Raw genomic sequence first — 20,561 nt, 5'->3', positions numbered from 1 at the left:
AGCATTCTGTGTCTGGCCTCCTCTGGCCCCGGCCTCCCGGACCCACACTTATCATCAGAGTATGTGTGTATGACCTCAGGGAGTCATGTGTCAGAGACAGGTTGTTGGGAGTTGAGTTTTACTTCAGACTTTAAATCCCACGTCAGGTTTTATGTACTTTCAAGATGGACATCGGCGTAACAAAATGACCCAGGGCGATTCCTTTTATGAACCAGGAAATTGCCTGTTAGTTTCTCTCCCTCATGACCGAACAACGTCTATTCACACAGATACTCCTCAGTCCAGACAGAGTGTGTACCTAGCTACTGTACTGAATGTTTAGTAGTGAACTCTAACAGGCCTGCACAGTGTGTACCTAGCTACTGTACTGAATGTTTAGTAGTGAACTCTAACAGGCCTGCACAGTGTGTACCTAGCTACTGTACTGAATGTTTAGTAGTGAACTCTAACAGGCCTGCACAGTGTGTACCCAGCTACTGTACTGAATGTTTAGTAGTGAACTCTAACAGGCCTGCACAGAGTGTGTACCTAGCTACTGTACTGAATGTTTAGTAGTGAACTCTAACAGGCCTGCACAGAGTGTGTACCTAGCTACTGTACTGAATGTTTAGTAGTGAACTCTAACAGGCCTGCACAGAGTGTGTACCTAGCTACTGTACTGAATGTTTAGTAGTGAACTCTAACAGGCCTGCACAGAGTGTGTACCTAGCTACTGTACTGAATGTTTAGTAGTGAACTCTAACAGGCCTGCACAGAGTGTGTACCTAGCTACTGTACTGAATGTTTAGTAGTGAACTCTAACAGGCCTGCACAGAGTGTGTACCTAGCTACTGTACTGAATGTTTAGTAGTGAACTCTAACAGGCCTGCACAGTGTGTACCTAGCTACTGTACTGAATGTTTAGTAGTGAACTTCTCTAACAGGCCTGCACAGAGTGTGTACCCAGCTACTGTACTGAATGTTTAGTAGTGAACTTCTCTAACAGTCCTGCACAGAGTGTGTACCTAGCTACTGTACTGAATGTTTAGTAGTGAACTTCTCTAACAGTCCTGCACAGAGTGTGTACCCAGCTACTGTACTGAATGTTTAGTAGTGAACTCTAACAGGCCTGCACAGAGTGTGTACCCAGCTACTGTACTGAATGTTTAGTAGTGAACTCTAACAGGCCTGCACAGAGTGTGTACCTAGCTACTGTACTGAATGTTTAGTAGTGAACTCTAACAGGCCTGCACAGAGTGTGTACCCAGCTGCTGTACTGAATGTTTAGTAGTGAACTCTAACAGGCCTGCACAGAGTGTGTACCCAGCTGCTGTACTGAATGTTTAGTAGTGAACTCTAACAGGCCTGCACAGAGTGTGTACCTAGCTACTGTACTGAATGTTTAGTAGTGAACTCTAACAGGCCTGCACAGAGTGTGTACCCAGCTACTGTACTGAATGTTTAGTAGTGAACTTCTCTAACAGTCCTGCACAGAGTGTGTACCCAGCTACTGTACTGAATGTTTAGTAGTGAACTCTAACAGGCCTGCACAGAGTGTGTACCCAGCTACTGTACTGAATGTTTAGTAGTGAACTCTAACAGGCCTGCACAGAGTGTGTACCCAGCTACTGTACTGAATGTTTAGTAGTGAACTTCTCTAACAGTCCTGCACAGAGTGTGTACCCAGCTACTGTACTGAATGTTTAGTAGTGAACTCTAACAGGCCTGCACAGAGTGTGTACCCAGCTACTGTACTGAATGTTTAGTAGTGAACTTCTCTAACAGGCCTGCACAGAGTGTGTACCCAGCTACTGTACTGAATGTTTAGTAGTGAACTCTAACAGGCCTGCACAGAGTGTGTACCCAGCTACTGTACTGAATGTTTAGTAGTGAACTCTAACAGGCCTGCACAGAGTGTGTACCCAGCTACTGTACTGAATGTTTAGTAGTGAACTCTAACAGGCCTGCACAGTGTGTACCCAGCTACTGTACTGAATGTTTAGTAGTGAACTCTAACAGGCCTGCACAGAGTGTGTACCCAGCTACTGTACTGAATGTTTAGTAGTGAACTCTAACAGGCCTGCACAGAGTGTGTACCTAGCTACTGTACTGAATGTTTAGTAGTGAACTCTAACAGGCCTGCACAGTGTGTACCCAGCTACTGTACTGAATGTTTAGTAGTGAACTTCTCTAACAGGCCTGCACAGAGTGTGTACCCAGCTACTGTACTGAATGTTTAGTAGTGAACTTCTCTAACAGGCCTGCACAGTGTGTACCCAGCTACTGTACTGAATGCTTAGTAGTGAACTCGAACAGGCCTGCACAGAGTGTGTACCCAGCTGCTGTACTGAATGTTTAGTAGTGAACTTCTCTAACAGGCCTGCACAGAGTGTGTACCCAGCTACTGTACTGAATGTTTAGTAGTGAACTTCTCTAACAGGCCTGCACAGAGTGTGTACCCAGCTACTGTACTGAATGTTTAGTAGTGAACTTCTCTAACAGGCCTGCACAGAGTGTGTACCTAGCTACTGTACTGAATGTTTAGTAGTGAACTTCTCTAACAGGCCTGCACAGAGTGTGTACCCAGCTGCTGTACTGAATGTTTAGTAGTGAACTTCTCTAACAGGCCTGCACAGAGTGTGTACCCAGCTACTGTACTGAATGTTTAGTAGTGAACTTCTCTAACAGGCCTGCACAGAGTGTGTACCTAGCTACTGTACTGAATGTTTAGTAGTGAACTTCTCTAACAGGCCTGCACAGAGTGTGTACCCAGCTGCTGTACTGAATGTTTAGTAGTGAACTTCTCTAACAGGCCTGCACAGAGTGTGTACCCAGCTACTGTACTGAATGTTTAGTAGTGAACTCTAACAGGCCTGCACAGAGTGTGTACCCAGCTGCTGTACTGAATGTTTAGTAGTGAACTCTAACAGGCCTGCACAGAGTGTGTACCCAGCTACTGTACTGAATGTTTAGTAGTGAACTCTAACAGGCCTGCACAGAGTGTGTACCCAGCTACTGTACTGAATGTTTAGTAGTGAACTCTAACAGGCCTGCACAGAGTGTGTACCTAGCTACTGTACTGAATGTTTAGTAGTGAACTCTAACAGGCCTGCACAGAGTGTGTACCCAGCTACTGTACTGAATGTTTAGTAGTGAACTCTAACAGGCCTGCACAGAGTGTGTACCCAGCTACTGTACTGAATGTTTAGTAGTGAACTTCTCTAACAGTCCTGCACAGAGTGTGTACCCAGCTACTGTACTGAATGTTTAGTAGTGAACTTCTCTAACAGTCCTGCACAGAGTGTATACCCAGCTACTGTACTGAATTGTTAGTAGTGAACTTCTCTAACAGTCCTGCACAGAGTGTGTACCCAGCTACTGTACTGAATGTTTAGTAGTGAACTCTAACAGGCCTGCACAGAGTGTGTACCCAGCTACTGTACTGAATGTTTAGTAGTGAACTCTAACAGTCCTGCACAGAGTGTGTACCCAGCTACTGTACTGAATGTTTAGTAGTGAACTCTAACAGGCCTGCACAGTGTGTACCCAGCTACTGTACTGAATGTTTAGTAGTGAACTCTAACAGTCCTGCACAGTGTGTACCCAGCTACTGTACTGAATGTTTAGTAGTGAACTCTAACAGGCCTGCACAGTGTGTACCCAGCTACTGTACTGAATGTTTAGTAGTGAACTCTAACAGTCCTGCACAGAGTGTGTACCTAGCTACTGTACTGAATGTTTAGTAGTGAACTCTAACAGGCCTGCACAGAGTGTACCTAGCTACTGTACTGAATGTTTAGTAGTGAACTCTAACAGTCCTGCACAGAGTGTGTACCTAGCTACTGTACTGAATGTTTAGTAGTGAACTCTAACAGGCCTGCACAGAGTGTGTACCCAGCTACTGTACTGAATGTTTAGTAGTGAACTCTAACAGTCCTGCACAGAGTGTGTACCCAGCTACTGTACTGAATGTTTAGTAGTGAACTCTAACAGGCCTGCACAGAGTGTGTACCTAGCTACTGTACTGAATGTTTAGTAGTGAACTCTAACAGGCCTGCACAGAGTGTGTACCCAGCTACTGTACTGAATGTTTAGTAGTGAACTCTAACAGGCCTGCACAGAGTGTGTACCCAGCTACTGTACTGAATGTTTAGTAGTGAACTCTAACAGTCCTGCACAGAGTGTGTACCCAGCTACTGTACTGAATGTTTAGTAGTGAACTCTAACAGGCCTGCACAGAGTGTGTACCCAGCTACTGTACTGAATGTTTAGTAGTGAACTTCTCTAACAGTCCTGCACAGAGTGTGTACCCAGCTACTGTACTGAATGTTTAGTAGTGAACTCTAACAGGCCTGCACAGAGTGTGTACCCAGCTACTGTACTGAATGTTTAGTAGTGAACTTCTCTAACAGGCCTGCACAGAGTGTGTACCCAGCTACTGTACTGAATGTTTAGTAGTGAACTTCTCTAACAGGCCTGCACAGAGTGTGTACCCAGCTACTGTACTGAATGTTTAGTAGTGAACTCTAACAGGCCTGCACAGAGTGTGTACCTAGCTACTGTACTGAATGTTTAGTAGTGAACTTCTCTAACAGTCCTGTGTTGATTCAGAGAGGAGAGAAATGCAGTGTATCCAAAATGGAACCCGATTCCCTTTCGAGCTGCACCACTATTTCCTAGGGCACTACTTTTGACTAGAGCTTATATGGCTGGTCAAAAGTAGTGCCCTATATATATGGAATTTGATGCAATTTCAGACACAATTATAGAGTCTATAGGGTTCCCAAGTGGCGCAGCGGTCTAAGGCATTGCATTTGAGTGCTAGAGGTGTCACGACAGACAACCTGGTTTGAATCCAGGCTGTATTACAACCGAACGTGATTGGGAGTCCCATAGGGCGGCGCACAATTGGCCTAGCGTTTGGCCGGGGTAGGCCGTCATTGTAAATAACAATTTGTTCTTAACTGACTTGCCTAGTTAAATAAAGGTAAAAAATAAAAAGTCTACCAGAAAGCTCTGGCGCTCCTCCACATGCCATGCCAGCCTTGCAGGGGGCTTACTGAGAGGGAGGCTGGTAGGCCCATGCTCCAGGCTGGGATAATTCTTGTCTTGGTAAATTGCAAGCAGTGAGGTGGAGTAGGAGAGGATACTTGATAGTGCCACGATCAAGAGAATGTTTCATCTAAAAATAAACTTGCAGACACAGCGATGACAGGAATTTGGCATCAGCCTCAAATCAAGAGGTATTTGACAGGTGACACATCCATTTTTAACTGCTCATATCGCTTGAAGTCACTTGTGGGCTTGTCTCACGACTGTAAGTAAGCCTGTCAGTCTGTGGCAGAGGGTTGGCAAAAAGCATTATGTTGTCATCAGCCCTCCCATTCTTTTGCAAGTGTTGGCGTTATGACCGAAGCTTTGATTGAAGTGCTAACGACACATGAATAACGCCTCCTTACTGTCAAAAGACTCAATTAAAAAATATAGAAATCGGATACGTCCCAAATGCATCGTATTCTCCTCATAAGTGCTCTATTTCTGACCAGAACCCTATGAGCCCTTGTCAAAAGTAGTGCACAATAAAGGGAACACGTTGCCATTTAGGACACAGCCATAAAGCTATCATTGTAAATCTGACTCAGCCTTTGGAATCATCAGTGACTGACTAAACCGTGCTTTTGGAAGTTAAGCAGAGATTTGACAGATTGCTTAATCAGAGGAGGCCCATCTGAATCTCTCTACCTGCTGAGCCAACCCTGTCAAACTCCACAAATTATTAATCACCCGGAGAGTCAGGGAGAGGGGGAGGTGGTGAGAAAGGAGGGAGGGAAGGTAGGAGGGAGGGAGGGGTGAAATGAAGTACAGTTGGGGAGAGGGGGAGGTGGTGAGAAAGGAGAGAGGGAAGGTGGGAGGGGGGGGGGGAGGGGGGAGGGGTGAAATGAAGTACAGTTGGGGAGAGGGGGAGGCGGTGAGAAAGGAGAGAAGGAAGGAGGGAGGGAGGGTGAGAAAGGAGAGAAGGAGGGAGGGAGGGAGGGTGAGAAGGGTGAAATGAAGGACATTTGGGGAGAGGGGGATGTAGGGATGCTTTAAGGCTATTTTAGCTGCTTCTCATCAAACATTGAGCAGTGCTCCGTCATTAATTTTTGTCCTAGACTTGGCATTCCGGTACCGCTTGCCATGCGGTAGTAGAGAGAACAGTCTATGACTGGGGTGGCTGGGGTCTTGGACAATTTTTAGGGCCTTCCTCTGACACCGCCTGGTGTAGAGGTCCTGGATGGCAGGCAGCTTTGCCCCAGTGATGTACTGGGCCGTACGCACTACTCTCTGAAGTGCATTACGGTCGGAGGCCGAGCAATCGCCGTACCAGGCAGTGAGGCAACAGGTCAGGATGCTCTCGATGTTGCAGCTGTAGAACCTTTTGAGGATCTCAAGACCCGTGCCAAATCTTTTTTGTTTCTTGAGGGGGAATCGGCTTTGTCGTGCCCTTTTCACGACTGTCTTGGTGTGTTTGGACCAATCTAGTTTGTTGTTGATGTGGACACCAAAGAATTTACTCTCAACCTGCTCCACTACAGCCCCGTCGATGAGAATGGGGACGTGCTCGGTGCTCCTTTTCCTGTAGTCCACAATCATCTCCTTAGTCTTGGTTACGTTGAGGGATAGGTTGTTATTCTGGCACCACCCGGCCAGGTCTCTGACCTCTTCCCTATAGGCTGTCTCGTTGTTGTCTGTGATCAGGTCTACCACTGTTGTTTCGTCAGCAAACTTAATGATGGTGTTGGAGTCGTGCCTGGCCATGCAGTCATGGGTGAACAGGGAGTACAGGAGGGGACTGAGCACGCACCCCTGGGGAGCTCCAGTGTTGAGGATTGCCACCTGGGGGCGGCCCGTCAGGAAGTGCAGGATCCAGTTGCAGTGGGAGGTGTTTAGTCCCAGGTTCCTTAGCTTCGTGATGAGCTTTGAGGGTACTATGGTGTTGAACGCTGCACTGTAGTCAATGAGTAGCATTCTCACATAGGTGTTCCTTTTGTCCAGGTGGGAAAGGGCAGTGTGGAGTGCAATAGAGATTGCATCATCTGTGGATCTGTTTGGGCGGCATACAAATTGGAGTGGGTCTAGGGTTTCTGGGATAATGGTGTTGATGTGAGCCATTACCAGCCTTTCAAAGCATTTCAAGGTTACGGACGTGAGTGCTACGGGTCTGTAGTCATTTAGGCAGGTTGCCTTAGTGTTCTATGGCACAGGGACTATGGTGGTCTGCTTGAAGCATGTTGGTATTACAGACTCAATCAGGGACATGTTGAAAATGTCAGTGAAGACACCTGCCAGTTGGTGAGCACATGCTCGGAGCACACGTCCTGGTAATCCGTCTGTCCCCGCAGCCTTGTGTATATTGACCTGTTTAAAGGTCTTACTCACGTCGGCTACGGAGAGCGTGATCACACAGTCGTCCGGAACAGCTGATGCTCTCATGCATGCCTCAGTGTTGCTTGCCTCGAAGCGAGCATGTACAGTGGGGCAAAAATGTATTTAGTCAGCCACCAAAAGTTCTCCCACTTAAAAAGATGTGAGGCCTGTAATTTTCATCATAGGTACACTTCAAATATGACAGACAAAATGAATGAATGAAAAAAAATTCCAGAAAATCACATTGTAGGATTTTTAATGAATTTATTTGCAAATTATGGTGAAAAAATAAGTATTTGGTCACCTACAAACAAGCAAGATTTCTGGCTCTCACAGACCTGTAACTTCTTCTTTAAGAGGCTCCTCTGTCCTCCACTCGTTACCTGTATTAATGGCACCTGTTTTAACTTGTTATCAGTGTAAAAGACACCTGTCCACAACCTCAAACAGTCACACTCCAAACTCCACTATGGCCAAGACCAAAGAGCTGTCAAAGGACACCAGAAACAAAATTGTAGACCTGCACCAGGCTGGGAAGACTGAATCTGCAATAGATAATCAGCTTGGTTTGAAGAAATCAACTGTGGGAGCAATGATTTGGAAATGGAAGACATACAAGACCACTGATAATCTCCCTCGATCTGGGGCCCCATGCAAGATCTCACCCCGTGGGGTCAAAATGCTCACAAGAACGGTGAGCAAAAATTCCAGAACCACACGGGTGGAACTAGTGAATGACCTGCAGAGAGCTGGGACCAAAGTAACAATGCCTACCATCAGTAACACACTACGCCGCCAGGGACTCAAACCCTGCAGTGCCAGACGTGTCCCCCTGCTTAAGCCAGTACATGTCCAGGCCCGTCTGAAGTTTGCTAGAGAGCATTTGGATAATCCAGAAGAAGATTGGGAGAATGTCATATGGTCAGATGAAACCAAAATATAACTTTTTGGTAAAAACTCAACTCGTCGCGTTTGGAGGACAAAGAATGCTGAGTTGCATCCAAAGAACACCATACCTGCTGTGAAGCATGGGGGTGGAAACATCATGCTTTGGGGCTGTTTTTCTGCAAAGAGACCAGGACGACTGATCCGTGTAAAGGAAAGAATGAATGGGGCCATGTATCATGAGATTTTGAGTGAAAACCTCCTTCCATCAGCAAGGGCATTGAAGATGAAACGTGGCTGGGTCTTTCAGCATGACAATGATCCCAAACACACCACCTGGGCAACGAAGGAGTGGCATTTCAAGGTCCTGGAGTGGCCTAGCCAGTCTCCAGATCTCAACCCCATAGAAAATCTTTGGAGGGAGTTGAAAGTCCGTGTTGCCCAGCAACAGCCCCAAACATCACTGCTCTGCATGGAGGAATGGGCCAAAATACCAGCAACAGTTTGTGAAGACTTACAGAAAACGTTTGACCTCTGTCATTGCCAACAAAGGGTATATAACAAAGTATTGAGATAAACTTTTGTTATTGACCAAATACTTATTTTCCACCATTTGCAAATAAATTCATTAAGAATCCTACAATGTGATTTTCTGGATTTTTTTTCTCTCATTTTGTCTGTCATAGTTGAAGTGTACCTATGATGAAAATTACAGACCTCTCTCATCTTTTTAAGTGGGAGAACTTGCACAATTGGTGGCTGACTAAATACTTTTTTGCCCCACTGTAAGTGATTTAGCTCTTCTGGTAGGCTCGTGTCACTGGGCAGCTCGCGGCTGTGCTTCCTTTGTAGTCTGTAATAGTTTGCAAGCCCTGCCACATCCGACGAGCTTCGGAGCCGGTGAAGTATGATTCAATCTTAGTCCTGTATAGATGCTTTGCCTGTTTGATGGTTCGTTGGCGGGCATAGCGGGATTTCTTGTAAGCTTCCGGGTTAGAGTCCCGCACCTTGAAAGCGGCAGCTCTACCCTTTAGCTCAGTGTGAATGTTGCCTGTAATCCATTGCTTCTGGTTGGGGTATGTAAGTACAGCCACTGTGGGGACGACGTCCTCAATGCACTTAACTTTGCTCCGTCCGTCCATCATTTAACATTGCTCCATCCGTCATCCATTGGCAGAGAGTGGAGGGGAGGGACAGAGAGGACAGGAAATGCTTGCATTGCACTGGGGTTGCAATGCATTAAATTCAAGAGCCTGCAGAGGTCGCTCGCTGTGAATGTATTGTTATAAACTGTCACGACTTCCGCCGAAGTTGGCTCCCCTGCCTGTTCGGGCGGTGCTCGGCGGTCGTCGTCACCGTCCTACTAGCCGCTACCGATCCCTTTTTCGTTTGTCTGTTGGTTTTGTCTTATTAGTTTCACCTGTGTGTATTTTAGTTGAATTAGCTTCCCTATATGTAGTAGGTTGTCCCGCCCTTGTTTTGTACGGGATTGTTTTTGTTACTCTGTTGGATAGTGGTTTTCATGTGTGTATTATCCGGACTGTTTGGTCCTGTGTTTGGGCTGGTCGATGCGCCCTGTATGCTGGCGTGACCGTTTTTATAAATAAATCACAATATACTGAACCCTGCTCTCTGCGCCTGATTCCAACCCACCACTCCTAGTATCCCGTGACATAAACCAGTGGCTGTGTTTTCATAATCTCTCGCTGTCTCTTGTTAGGTGTGTGTGTGTGTGTGTGTGTGTGTGTGTGTGTGTGTGTGTGTGTGTGTGTGTGTGTGTGTGTGTGTGTGTGTGTGTGTGTGTGTGTGTGTGTGTGTGTGTGTGTGTGTGTGTGTGTGTGTGTGTGTGTGTGTGTGTTTGTGTAACGTGTGTTATACATTAAAAAGGGAGCTGCTCTAACGAGATGAAACCAGTGTGGCGCTAGGCAGAACAGCGTTAGAGACCACATCAATGGAGGAAGAAACAGTAATTGGATAATAAATGATGACAGAAAAGGATTTTTCTCTGACCTTCTCTTCCACCATACTATTTCTAGATCCACTGTAGATGACCTGAAAAAGAACACTGTCTTCTATACACTCTTAGAAAAAAGGGTTCCCAAAAGGGTTCTTTGCGGAGGTATAGGGTTCTACCAAGAACTGTTTTGATCCGAAGAACCCTTTTTTGGAAGACAAGGGTTTTTTGTAAGTCAAAGGGTTCTACCTAGAACCTTTAACATCCTAATAATCTTTTTTTTATGGAATTCTTTGGAAGGCAAGAAGTGTCCTACATAGAACCAAAATGAATATTTCCCAGCATGCTCTATTGCAGGGAGATTTTCAGAATAGTTTGTTTTACTGTAATATCTGTGTTTTTGCATGTACTGTACACTGATTGGTTGGTTAATTTTATGCTACACAAAGAAACTAATCCAATCTGTTAGTAATTTGATTTATTGCACCCGTTACTGAGATGGTTGTTCCAGTTTAAATGATTTGAGGTAGTCTAAATTCTCAATCGTCCCAACCCTGGCAGTCATTCTGAATGCAATTGTTGGATATCCTAAATCTGGCTGAATTTCAATAGGAATTACCCATAACTTTGCAAGCCAGCATAACCAGTGGATTCCTAAAATCAATGTGTTAGGGTATAACTAGGCCCTCAAATAATGGCCATACATGTAATGTATTGTCATAAATTATACACTTTTAAAGGCTAACAAGACTTGTGGCTTCTACCTGTTCATTGTGGGTTCTAGATAGAACCCCCTGCAAAGGTTTCTACCCAGCACCAACAAGGGTTACCTTAAGGGGACAAGCCAAAGAACCCTGTATGGTTCTACTTAGCACCTTTCATTCTAAGAGTGTACCTGTAATGGGTGAGTGTGAAGAGTTGGGGGAAAGCTGTACAAAAGCCATCAAGATGAATTGAAATGAGCCAGGAAAATGTACATCGGTGTTAATTTCCTTGTCATGCTTACCCTGTGTGTGTTGTTGTCTGTGTGTATCGGCCAGGGCTACCTGTCAGAGGGCTTGGTGACTAAATGGTACCGGTCTCCGCGCCTGTTGCTCTCACCCAACAACTACACCAAGGCCATCGATATGTGGGCAGCTGGCTGCATCCTGGCAGAGATGCTTACAGGCCGCATGCTCTTCGCAGGTAGGAGACTGTTGAGGTGGAGAGATGTGGATATGAATATGATATGAGACATATGGATTGAATGATTCATGATTTAGATAAACTGAGGGTATTACACATTTGTTTTTATGCTGTTGGCCAGTACAGTCTTTTTTTGTCAAATTAGGATCTTTTTGATCTAGTGAAAGAGTAAGTTTACTTTTGCTAAACTTTTTTTTTGCATAATACAGAAATTGCCATTTGCCTGTCTGTCTGTTCTCTATCCAATCACAGCTCAATAGTGTACGCCTAATTGTTAATAAAGCTAAATGATCCAGGATATGGGTTGTGTCCCAAATGGCACCCTATTCCCTATATTGTGCACTATATTTGACCCGAGCCCATAGGCAGAGCAGTGCATTCTGAAAGTATTCAGACACCTTGATTCTTCCACATTTTGTTAAGTTACAGCCTTATTCTAAAATGTATGAAATATTTTTTTCCCTTCATCAAGTCTCCCGAGTGGTGCAGCGGTCTAAGGCACTGCATCTCAGTGCTGGACGCGTCACTACAGACCCTGGTTTGATTCCAGGCTGTATCACAACCGGCCGTGATTGGGAGTCCCATAGGACGGCACACAAACCCTAACCCAGTGTGGTTAGGGTTTAGCTGGGGTTTTGGCCGGGGTAGGCCGTCATTGTAGATAAGACTTGGTTCTTAACTGACTTGCCTAGTTAAATAAAGAAATAAAATCAATCAACACACAATACCCCATAATGACCATAAGGTTTTTATGTTTACAAATTAAAATAAAAAACTGAAATATTACATTTACATAAGTATTCAGACCCTGAGTACCTTTGGCAGTGATTACAGCCTCTTCTTCGGTATGATGCTACAAGCTTGGCACACCTGTATATGGGGAGTTTCTCCCATTCTTGTCTGCAGATCCTCTCAAGCTCTGTCAGATTAGATGGGGAGCTGGCTGGCCTACTCAAAGACATTCAGAGACTTGTCTTAAAGCTGCTCCTGCGATGTCTTGGCTGTGTGCTTAGGGTCTTTGTCCTGTTCGAAGGTGAACCTTCGCTCTGGAGCAGGTTTTCATCGAGGATCTCTCTGTACTTTGCTCCGTTCATCTTTCCCTGTATCCTGACTAGTCTCCCAGTCCCTGTCGCTGAAAAACATCCCCACAGCATGATGCTGCCACCACCATGCTTCACCGTAGAGATGGTGCCAGGTTTCCTCCAGACGTGACGCTTGGCAGTCAGGACAAAGATAATATTTTTTAGTTAATCCATTTTAGACTAACAAAATGTGGAAAAAGGGAAGGGATCTGACTACTTTCTGAATTAACTGTATATAGCCTTAAAAGGGATAGTGTACCATAAAAATATAGCTGCATGCAGCCATGGTGGGTTCAAGCCCTATAACACTACAGTGCCACCATCAGGACAAATAAGTCTAATTTTCCTAGGATTAGCTACTTCTGTACCCCTTAATACGCTTGCCAAATATCAGAACTCAAAACTCAAACACATTATGCTTTTGTTGGATATTGGACCATTTTGATGTTCACTAGGCTTTGTGTCGTGATAATAATTTGGTCGTGTAACACATGGTTTTATCCAGACCTGTTGACACATATTTAGTGTGTGGTCTGTCTGCAAATTCAACCTATGACCTTCTCAGTAGCCTGCCCATTAGTCACGAGGGTGTAAAACTTTTCTTATCGCAGAAGCCTGCTCCGACCATCTTAATACCCATCTTTAAAAACTCACTACTTCTAGTACTATATTATCCTCAAACTTTCAACACTAACCTTTAACAATTCAAACTTCTGAACTTCTACCATAAAAAAGCTGAAGCAAGACACAATTTTTCTTCAGGACAATGACCTTTTCTAGTTTTAGAATCATAATGCTTCTTTACTTCCTGGTTCCTCCTGGCTTCCTGCCTGGTTCCTCCTGGCTGCTCTATACGCAGGAGCCCATGAGCTGGAGCAGATGCAGCTGATCCTGTATACGGTGCCTGTGTTGAGGGAAGAGGACCATCACGACCTCCGGCAGGTCATCCCCTCCTACGTCAGCCACGGTTGGAGGGTCAGGAGATCCTTCAGAGAACTACTACCTGAAGTCGATGCAGACGGTGAGAGGGATGGGGTTGAGGGAGAGCAGCGAAAAACTCTTCAACTAAGATCAGACGGCACCTTTATACTATACCTCAGTGAAACAATCAACAGTTTCTGTTAAATGTTGGAGTTACTAAAAATAACAAGGACATATGTCTAACTAATGTTTTGTCTCAAATTCATGATTGTCTTATATTCATATACAACCGATTTCCTGATGCTATATGACCTTACTTGCAGCCAGGTACTGTATATGCACGCATCATTTGAAAGCCTTTTCTATTCTCCGTTCCCGTCTCTTTCTCTAGCCATAGACTTCCTGGAGCGTATTCTGACCTTTAACCCCATGGACCGGCTGACGGCAGAGGCGGCCCTGTCCCATCCCTTCCTGCAGCAGTACTCGTGTCCCCAGGACGAGCCCATGTCACCCCAGCCCTTCCGTATAGAGGACGAGCTAGATGATAGCCTGGTCACGGAGCCCGGCCACAGCCACAGCCAGGCCTCTAGCTCTCACTGGGACAGGTGTGTGTCTAGCCTGGTCTCAGATCTGTTTGTACTGTCGTGTCAACTAGTGACAAGGAATTAACATGACACGGAACGGAGCAAATGGAATGGCATCAAACACCTGGAAACCATGGAAACCATATATTTGTTGTATTTGATACCATTTCACTGATTCTGCTCCAGCCATTACCACGAGCCCGTCCTCCCCAATTAATGTGCCACCGACCTCCTGTGGTATCAACCACAGAGATACATCAACATTGTACTATGCCATTAATTTCTATTGAATTCTATGGTGTCAGTTACACTTCACACACTACAGCAACCATATTTCGGGGGAACAGCACAGTGACACCATGTAAAGAGAAAGAGATATCATGATCTCGAACTGTACACAACAGATACACCACACTTAGAAAGTAAAGCCATCAACAAAAAGCATCAAAAAAGAAAGCAACCCCACAATGAGCCCGAGGGAATAAGCACATGACGATTTGAAAGAAAAGTCCAAATAAAGTTTAGTAAAAGACAGCGACTGGATTCATTGGCTTTCGGGAGAGCCAGGGAAACGCTGTGTGGAGGTTAACAGAGAGCCAGGGAAACGCTGTGTGGAGGTTAACAGAGAGCCAGGGAAACGCTGTGTGGAGGTTAACAGAGAGCCAGGGAAACGCTGTGTGGAGATTAACAAAGAGCCAGGGAAACACTGTGTGGAGGTTAACAGAGAGCCAGGGAATTGTTGTGTGGAGGTTAACATGTTGAACCAATGTGGAAAATATGTTGAATTGGGGTCTGTGCACAGTGGGGTATGTGTGTGAGAGAGAGAGAGTTTAAAGATAACACCAAAATGGTCTTCACCTCAGTAGACTGAAATGGCAAAGGCGATGTTTTATTGACAAGCTCTTTGTTTCCACTGTGCAGATATGATACCAGCCTGTCATCAGACCTGTACTGGCAGCAGCAGGGTGGCTGTCAGTGCATGCCTGGGGTCTCGGAGGTGGTCAACTCCAAAGAGGAGGAGGTCCAGAGAGATCCCAGGGCAGGTTCCTACCCTCTGTTGGAGGAGGCCCAGGTGGACCCTCGCAAGTATTCCCACAGCAGCTCTGCCGAGCGCTTCTTGGACCACTCCCACTCCTCTCTGGTGCGGGCCTGTGGGGGCTGGGCTTATGCTGAGCTGGACTGTGGTCGCTCCTGTGACTACAAAGTGGGCTCCCCTTCCTATCTGGACAAGGTTGCGTGGAGGGACGGCAAGCCGCAGCACTACTCCGAGCCCAAGCTGATCCTGGACCTGTCTCACTGGAAGAGGAATAGCCAGCTCCCTGTGCCTGAGGGGCCTGAGCCTAGAGGGGCCAGCGTGAAGGAGCTGCCTGTCGAGGAGCCACCTTGGGACCTATTCCAGGAGATCTCTCGCTGGGTGGAGAGCACACAGACTCGCCTGTCCTCCGCCAGCCCACCCCAGGAACCCCTGTCCTACCCCAGCTCTCCCCAGGAACTCCTGTCCTTCCCCAGCCCACCCCAGGGACCCCTGTCCTTCCCCAGCCCACCCCAGGAACTCCTATCCTCCGCCAGCCCACCCCAGGGACCCCTGTCCTTCCCCAGCCCACCCCAGGAACTCCTATCCTCCGCCATCCCACCCCAGGGACCCCTGGCCTACGCCAGCTCACCCCAGGGACCCCTGTCCTACCCCAGCCCACCCCAGGAACTCCTGTCCTCCGCCAGCTCACCCCAGGGACCCCTGTCCTACCCCAGCCCACCCCAGGAACCCCTGTCCTACCCCAGCTCACTCCAGGAACCCCTGTCCTCCCCCAGCCCACCCCAGGAACTCCTGTCCTCCGCCAGCCCACCCCAGGGACCCCTGTCCTACCCCAGCTCACCCCAGGAACTCCTGTCCTTTGCCATCTCACCCCAGGGACCCCTGTCCTACCCCAGCCCACGCCAGGAACCCCTGTCCTACCCCAGCTCACCCCAGGAACCCCTGTCCTACCCCAGCTCACCCCAGGAACCCCTGTCCTACCCCAGCTCACCCCAGGAACCCCTGTCCTCCGCCAGCCCACCCCAGGAACTCCTTTCCTCCGCCAGCCCACCCCAGGGGCCCCTGTCCTACCCCAGCTCACCCCCGCTGCCCCCTTTTCCCACCTCTCTCCCTGCCCCACTCTTTCACAGTTGTTCGCCGGTCATACAGCCATCACGTGGACTGGACAAGCGTCACACACTCAGCCCGCCTGCCGCGTCCCATTCCCCTCCCTCCCTGTTGCCCTGTTCTCCCTCGTCTCCTCCACCAATGTCACCTCTCATTCCTTCGTCGATTCATGAGCCCCCGCAGACTCTTCCCTCCAGGGGGCAAGGGGGCCCGTTTGACCTAGACATGTTCATCTCTCGAGCGCTGAAGCTCTGTGGTCAGAGTGAGGACCTGGGGGGAAGCCCAGACGGGGCCAAACGGGCCAACATCAAGAGGGTACCTCGACTCCCGGAGCACCGGCCACCCCCACATCAGACTCCCAACTCCTAATAGGACCTAGGTCCAAGTCTACCACAGAGGGTGCTGGTAGACTGTGGGAACTGCTTTTAAGGCTACCACAGAAAGCACTGGTAGACTGTGGGAGCTGCATTTTAGGGTACCACAGAAAGCACTGGTAGACTGTGGGAGCTGTGTTTAAGTCTACCACAGAAAGCACTGGTAGACTGTGGGAGCCGTGTTTAATTCTACCACAGAAAGCACTGGTAGACTGTGGGAGCCGTGTTTAATTCTACCACAGAAAGCACTGGTAGACTGTGGGAGCCGTGTTTAATTCTACCACAGAAAGCACTGGTAGACTGTGGGAGCCGTTTCCAAGGACTGTGGTATACTTAGTAAGACTTGCCTTGTAAAAAGCACGAGTTGACTCACACCCAAAGTAATAAGCGAGGTGCTGACTAACAGAATAGTAAACGTATGGAGAAACACTCTATATACTGTATACTCCCAATGATTACTCCCAGTGTAAAATAGCTTTTTTTTTTTACCTGTTATCATTGCGGTGTGCAACTTTTCATAAGTTGCCTTGACACTGACCCTTCTCACTTAAATGAATGATGCTGGTCCTTTGGATCAGAGCAGGAGGTGAGGAGAGAAAAGCGAGGATCAAGATCCGTTAGCTACAAACAACATAATGAGCTTCCGATGGTTTTGCTACTGCATACAGTATGTCATTGAGGTCACTGCTGTAAATGAATGTATGTTTTACAGAATCTAACGGAAAGTCGTAAGCCTATGTAGTAAGCCTGCATACAGTATGTTGCTTGAAAGCAGCAACTGTACTCATTACAAGAATGCCTGCAAATGATCAACAGTTAGGTGGAAAGAGGAAAGTCCAGGTATTGCAAAGCAAAATCGCTTAAAGACAACGCAGCCAGCTATATTTGGTTATAATTTTGTTGAAATTACTCTTTCAAACATAACCCTTTAGGTTGTTTAGATATGTTCTAGATGTAACTATAGATCTTCCTGCAGCAAATACTTAAGAAGAATGATACGAATATCTTCCATTGAGTGGGAAGTATCTCCTATAAGGAGTCTGAATGTATTTATAGATACACATCTTAGCATAAGAACAGTTAGCTCTGGTCCGTGGCATTAGAGCCCCTTCTTCTACTAAGGAATGTGTTAATGGAGGAAGGCGCACTAACAACCTGGACCAGAGTTAAATAACAGTCAAAGGGAGATGGTCTCTCAATATAATGAGGTTTTACTGTTGAACACTGCTGCTGTGATTTCAGACAGTATGCCTTGTACAATTGTATACATTGAACTGCTGTTTCATAAAGCATCTTCCAGATGCCAGTAATGGTTTGTTCACAGGTTAAGTACAGCTTTTGGGATTTATGTGTGTGTGTGTGTGTGTGTGTGTGTGTGTGTTATTATTTAGCTGAAAGGGAGTTTTATCACGGTAATGCAGTAAGATATATCTGTCTAGTACCTGCACATCCACGTTGTCATCACAGGGAGGTATACTTAGAACAGTGGCAAACACAGTCAGCCTAGCTGATATCAAGCTGATAACAGAAAGCCTAAGGAGTAGTCATGCACAAGGCCGTGCAGCAAAAAGGCCACACACTCATCAAGCACTCAAAACTCTTTAGGCTGCACCCCAAACAAATAAACGGCACCCAATTCCTTTATAGTGCAATACTTTTGACCAAAGCCCTATGGACCCTGGTCAAAAGTAGTGCACTGTAATTGGGAATTGGGGTTTGCCATTGGGGACGGAGATCTTGTCTCATGCTTTTACCATTGTTACTACTATTCAATGACAGCTACCATTCAAAAATGGTTGTATTTCATAATGATATACTCTCGAGTCATGAGAAATGTATTATTGCACAATATCACATGACATTGTAAAGGGGACATAGTGACATAATGAGCTAACATAGTCAATTCTGGGAATTGCAGGGTGCAAACTATCTTCAGAGCAGAGCGAAGTTTTAATAACAAAAGCACATCAGACAGACATTGCCAGGGACCAGGTTCTTAAAAGCCAATTAGGCTTCATGTGCAGTGACAGACGTAATCTGGGCAAGTCCATGATATTTTACTGGTAAAATAACAGTCAGCAATAATATCAGTACCAGTCAAAAGTTTGGATACACCTACTCATTGCAGGGTTTTTAATTTATGTTTGACTATTTTCTGCATTATAGAATAACAGTGAGGACTTCAACACTATGAAATAACACATATGGAATCAGGTAGAAACCAAAAAGGTGTTAAACAAATCAATATTCATTTTAAATTTGAGATTGTTCAGAGTAGACACCCTTTGCCTTGATGACAACTTTGCACATTATTGGCATTCTCTCAACCAGCTTCATGAGGTAGTCACCTGGAAAGCATTTCAATTAACAGGTGTGCCTTGCTAAAAGTTCATTTGCGTATTTTTTGCCCTTCTTAATGCATTTGAGCCAATCAGTTGTGTTGTGACCAGATAGGGTTGGTATACAGAAGATAGCCCTATTTGGTAATATACCAATTTCATATTATGACAAGAACAGCTCAAATAAGCAAAGACAAATGACAGTCCAACATTACTTTAAGAAATAAAGGTCAGTCAATCCGGAACATTTCAAGAACTTTGAAAGTTTCTTCAAGTGCAGTGGCAAAAACCATCAAGCGCTATGATGAAACTGGCTCTCATGAGAACCGCCACAGGAAAGGAAGACCCAGAGAGAGTTACCTCTACTGCAGAGGATAAGTTCATTAGAGTTACCAGCCACAGAAATTGCAGCTCAAATAAATGATTCACAGAGTTCAAGTAACAGACACATCTCAACATCTACTGTTCAGAGGAGACTGCGTGAATCAGGCCTTCATGGTCGAATTGCTGCAAAGAAACCACTTCTAAAGGAAACCAATAATAAGCATTCTGCAGCAATACGCCATTCCATCTGGTTTGAACTTAGTGGGACTTTCATTTGTTTTTCAACAGGACAATGACTCAACACACCTCCAGGCTGTGTATGGGCTATTTGATCAAAGAGAGTGATGGAGTGCTGCATCAGATGACATGGCCTCCACAATCACCCGACCTCAACCCAATTGAGATGGTTTGGGATGAGTTGGACCGCAGAGTGAAGGAAAAGCAGCCAACAAGTGCTCAGCATATTTGGGAACTCCTTCAAAACTGTTGGAAAATCATTCCAGGTGAAGCTGGTTGAGAGAATGCCAAGAGTGTGCAAAGCTGTCATCAAGGCAAAGGGTGGCTACTTTGAATAATATAAAATATTTTTTTGATTTGTTTAGCACTTGTTTGGTTACTACATGATTCCATATGTGTTATTTCATAGTTTTGATGTTTTCAATTTTATTATATGATGTAGAAAATAGTAAAAAATAATGAAAAACCCTTGGTTGAGAAGGTGTGTCCAAACCTTTGACTATTACTGTACATAGTTAGATCCAATATGCTTGTTGTGACAGAATATGTCCCTTTTAGTCTGAGTCGGTTCATGAATGAGCCTCAGAATAGGCCTACAGCTCAATGGTTCCAGCTCCCTGAATGTAATAGTTTTGCATGGCTTGGTCCTTGATTAAACTGTCAAATGATTTTAACTACATGACTTTAATAATGTTAAATCGTGGACAATCTTTACTTGAGGGTGTCCTGCTTGTATCACGTATGGTGGAAGCGGCAGTTTTCACAGCTGAAATCAATTTACTCTTATCCCTTTTGTAGTTCCTCTTTAGATGATGAACAGACAAATAAAAGTTGACTGAACATTTTTTGAAGGGTGTTTTTTTCTTCTTCTTATTTTCTTCTGACCGCTGATATCAGCACTGCTGGAGCTGGGGATAAATCTCCTCCTATTACCTGTTTTGGCACATCTGGGTCCCGTGGAGGCTAAAGTCAAACCAGTCGTCTACGGGTGATTATATAAGAAAAAGAGAGATTATAATCACATATGGTGTGAAGAGCATGAATCCTCTGAACTTAATAATAGTAATTATAATAATATCAATAATAATAATGTTAATAATAATGATAATAATCATCTTAATAATAATAATGTTAATGATAATAATAATCT

General features: G+C 45.6%; 1 protein-coding gene across 1 annotated transcript in view; it reads left to right on the top strand.

The window, feature by feature from the left end:
* Positions 1-20,286, top strand: part of LOC118371133 (mitogen-activated protein kinase 4-like) — a 33,006-nt gene extending 12,720 nt beyond the window's left edge. The window contains exons 4-7 of the mRNA XM_052461112.1: positions 11,266-11,410; positions 13,352-13,513; positions 13,805-14,018; positions 14,919-20,286. Of these exons, the coding sequence (XP_052317072.1) occupies positions 11,266-11,410; positions 13,352-13,513; positions 13,805-14,018; positions 14,919-16,506 (2,109 nt within the window). The 3' untranslated portion in view covers positions 16,507-20,286. The remainder of the gene's footprint in view (positions 1-11,265; positions 11,411-13,351; positions 13,514-13,804; positions 14,019-14,918) is intronic.
* The last annotated feature ends 275 nt before the right edge of the window (positions 20,287-20,561 follow it).

This window comes from Oncorhynchus keta, chromosome 14 (assembly GCF_023373465.1).
Source record: "Oncorhynchus keta strain PuntledgeMale-10-30-2019 chromosome 14, Oket_V2, whole genome shotgun sequence".
Lineage (NCBI taxonomy): Eukaryota > Metazoa > Chordata > Actinopteri > Salmoniformes > Salmonidae > Oncorhynchus > Oncorhynchus keta.
The sequence above is the reverse complement of the archived record's forward strand: the minus strand, read 5'-3'. Positions and strand labels throughout refer to the sequence as shown.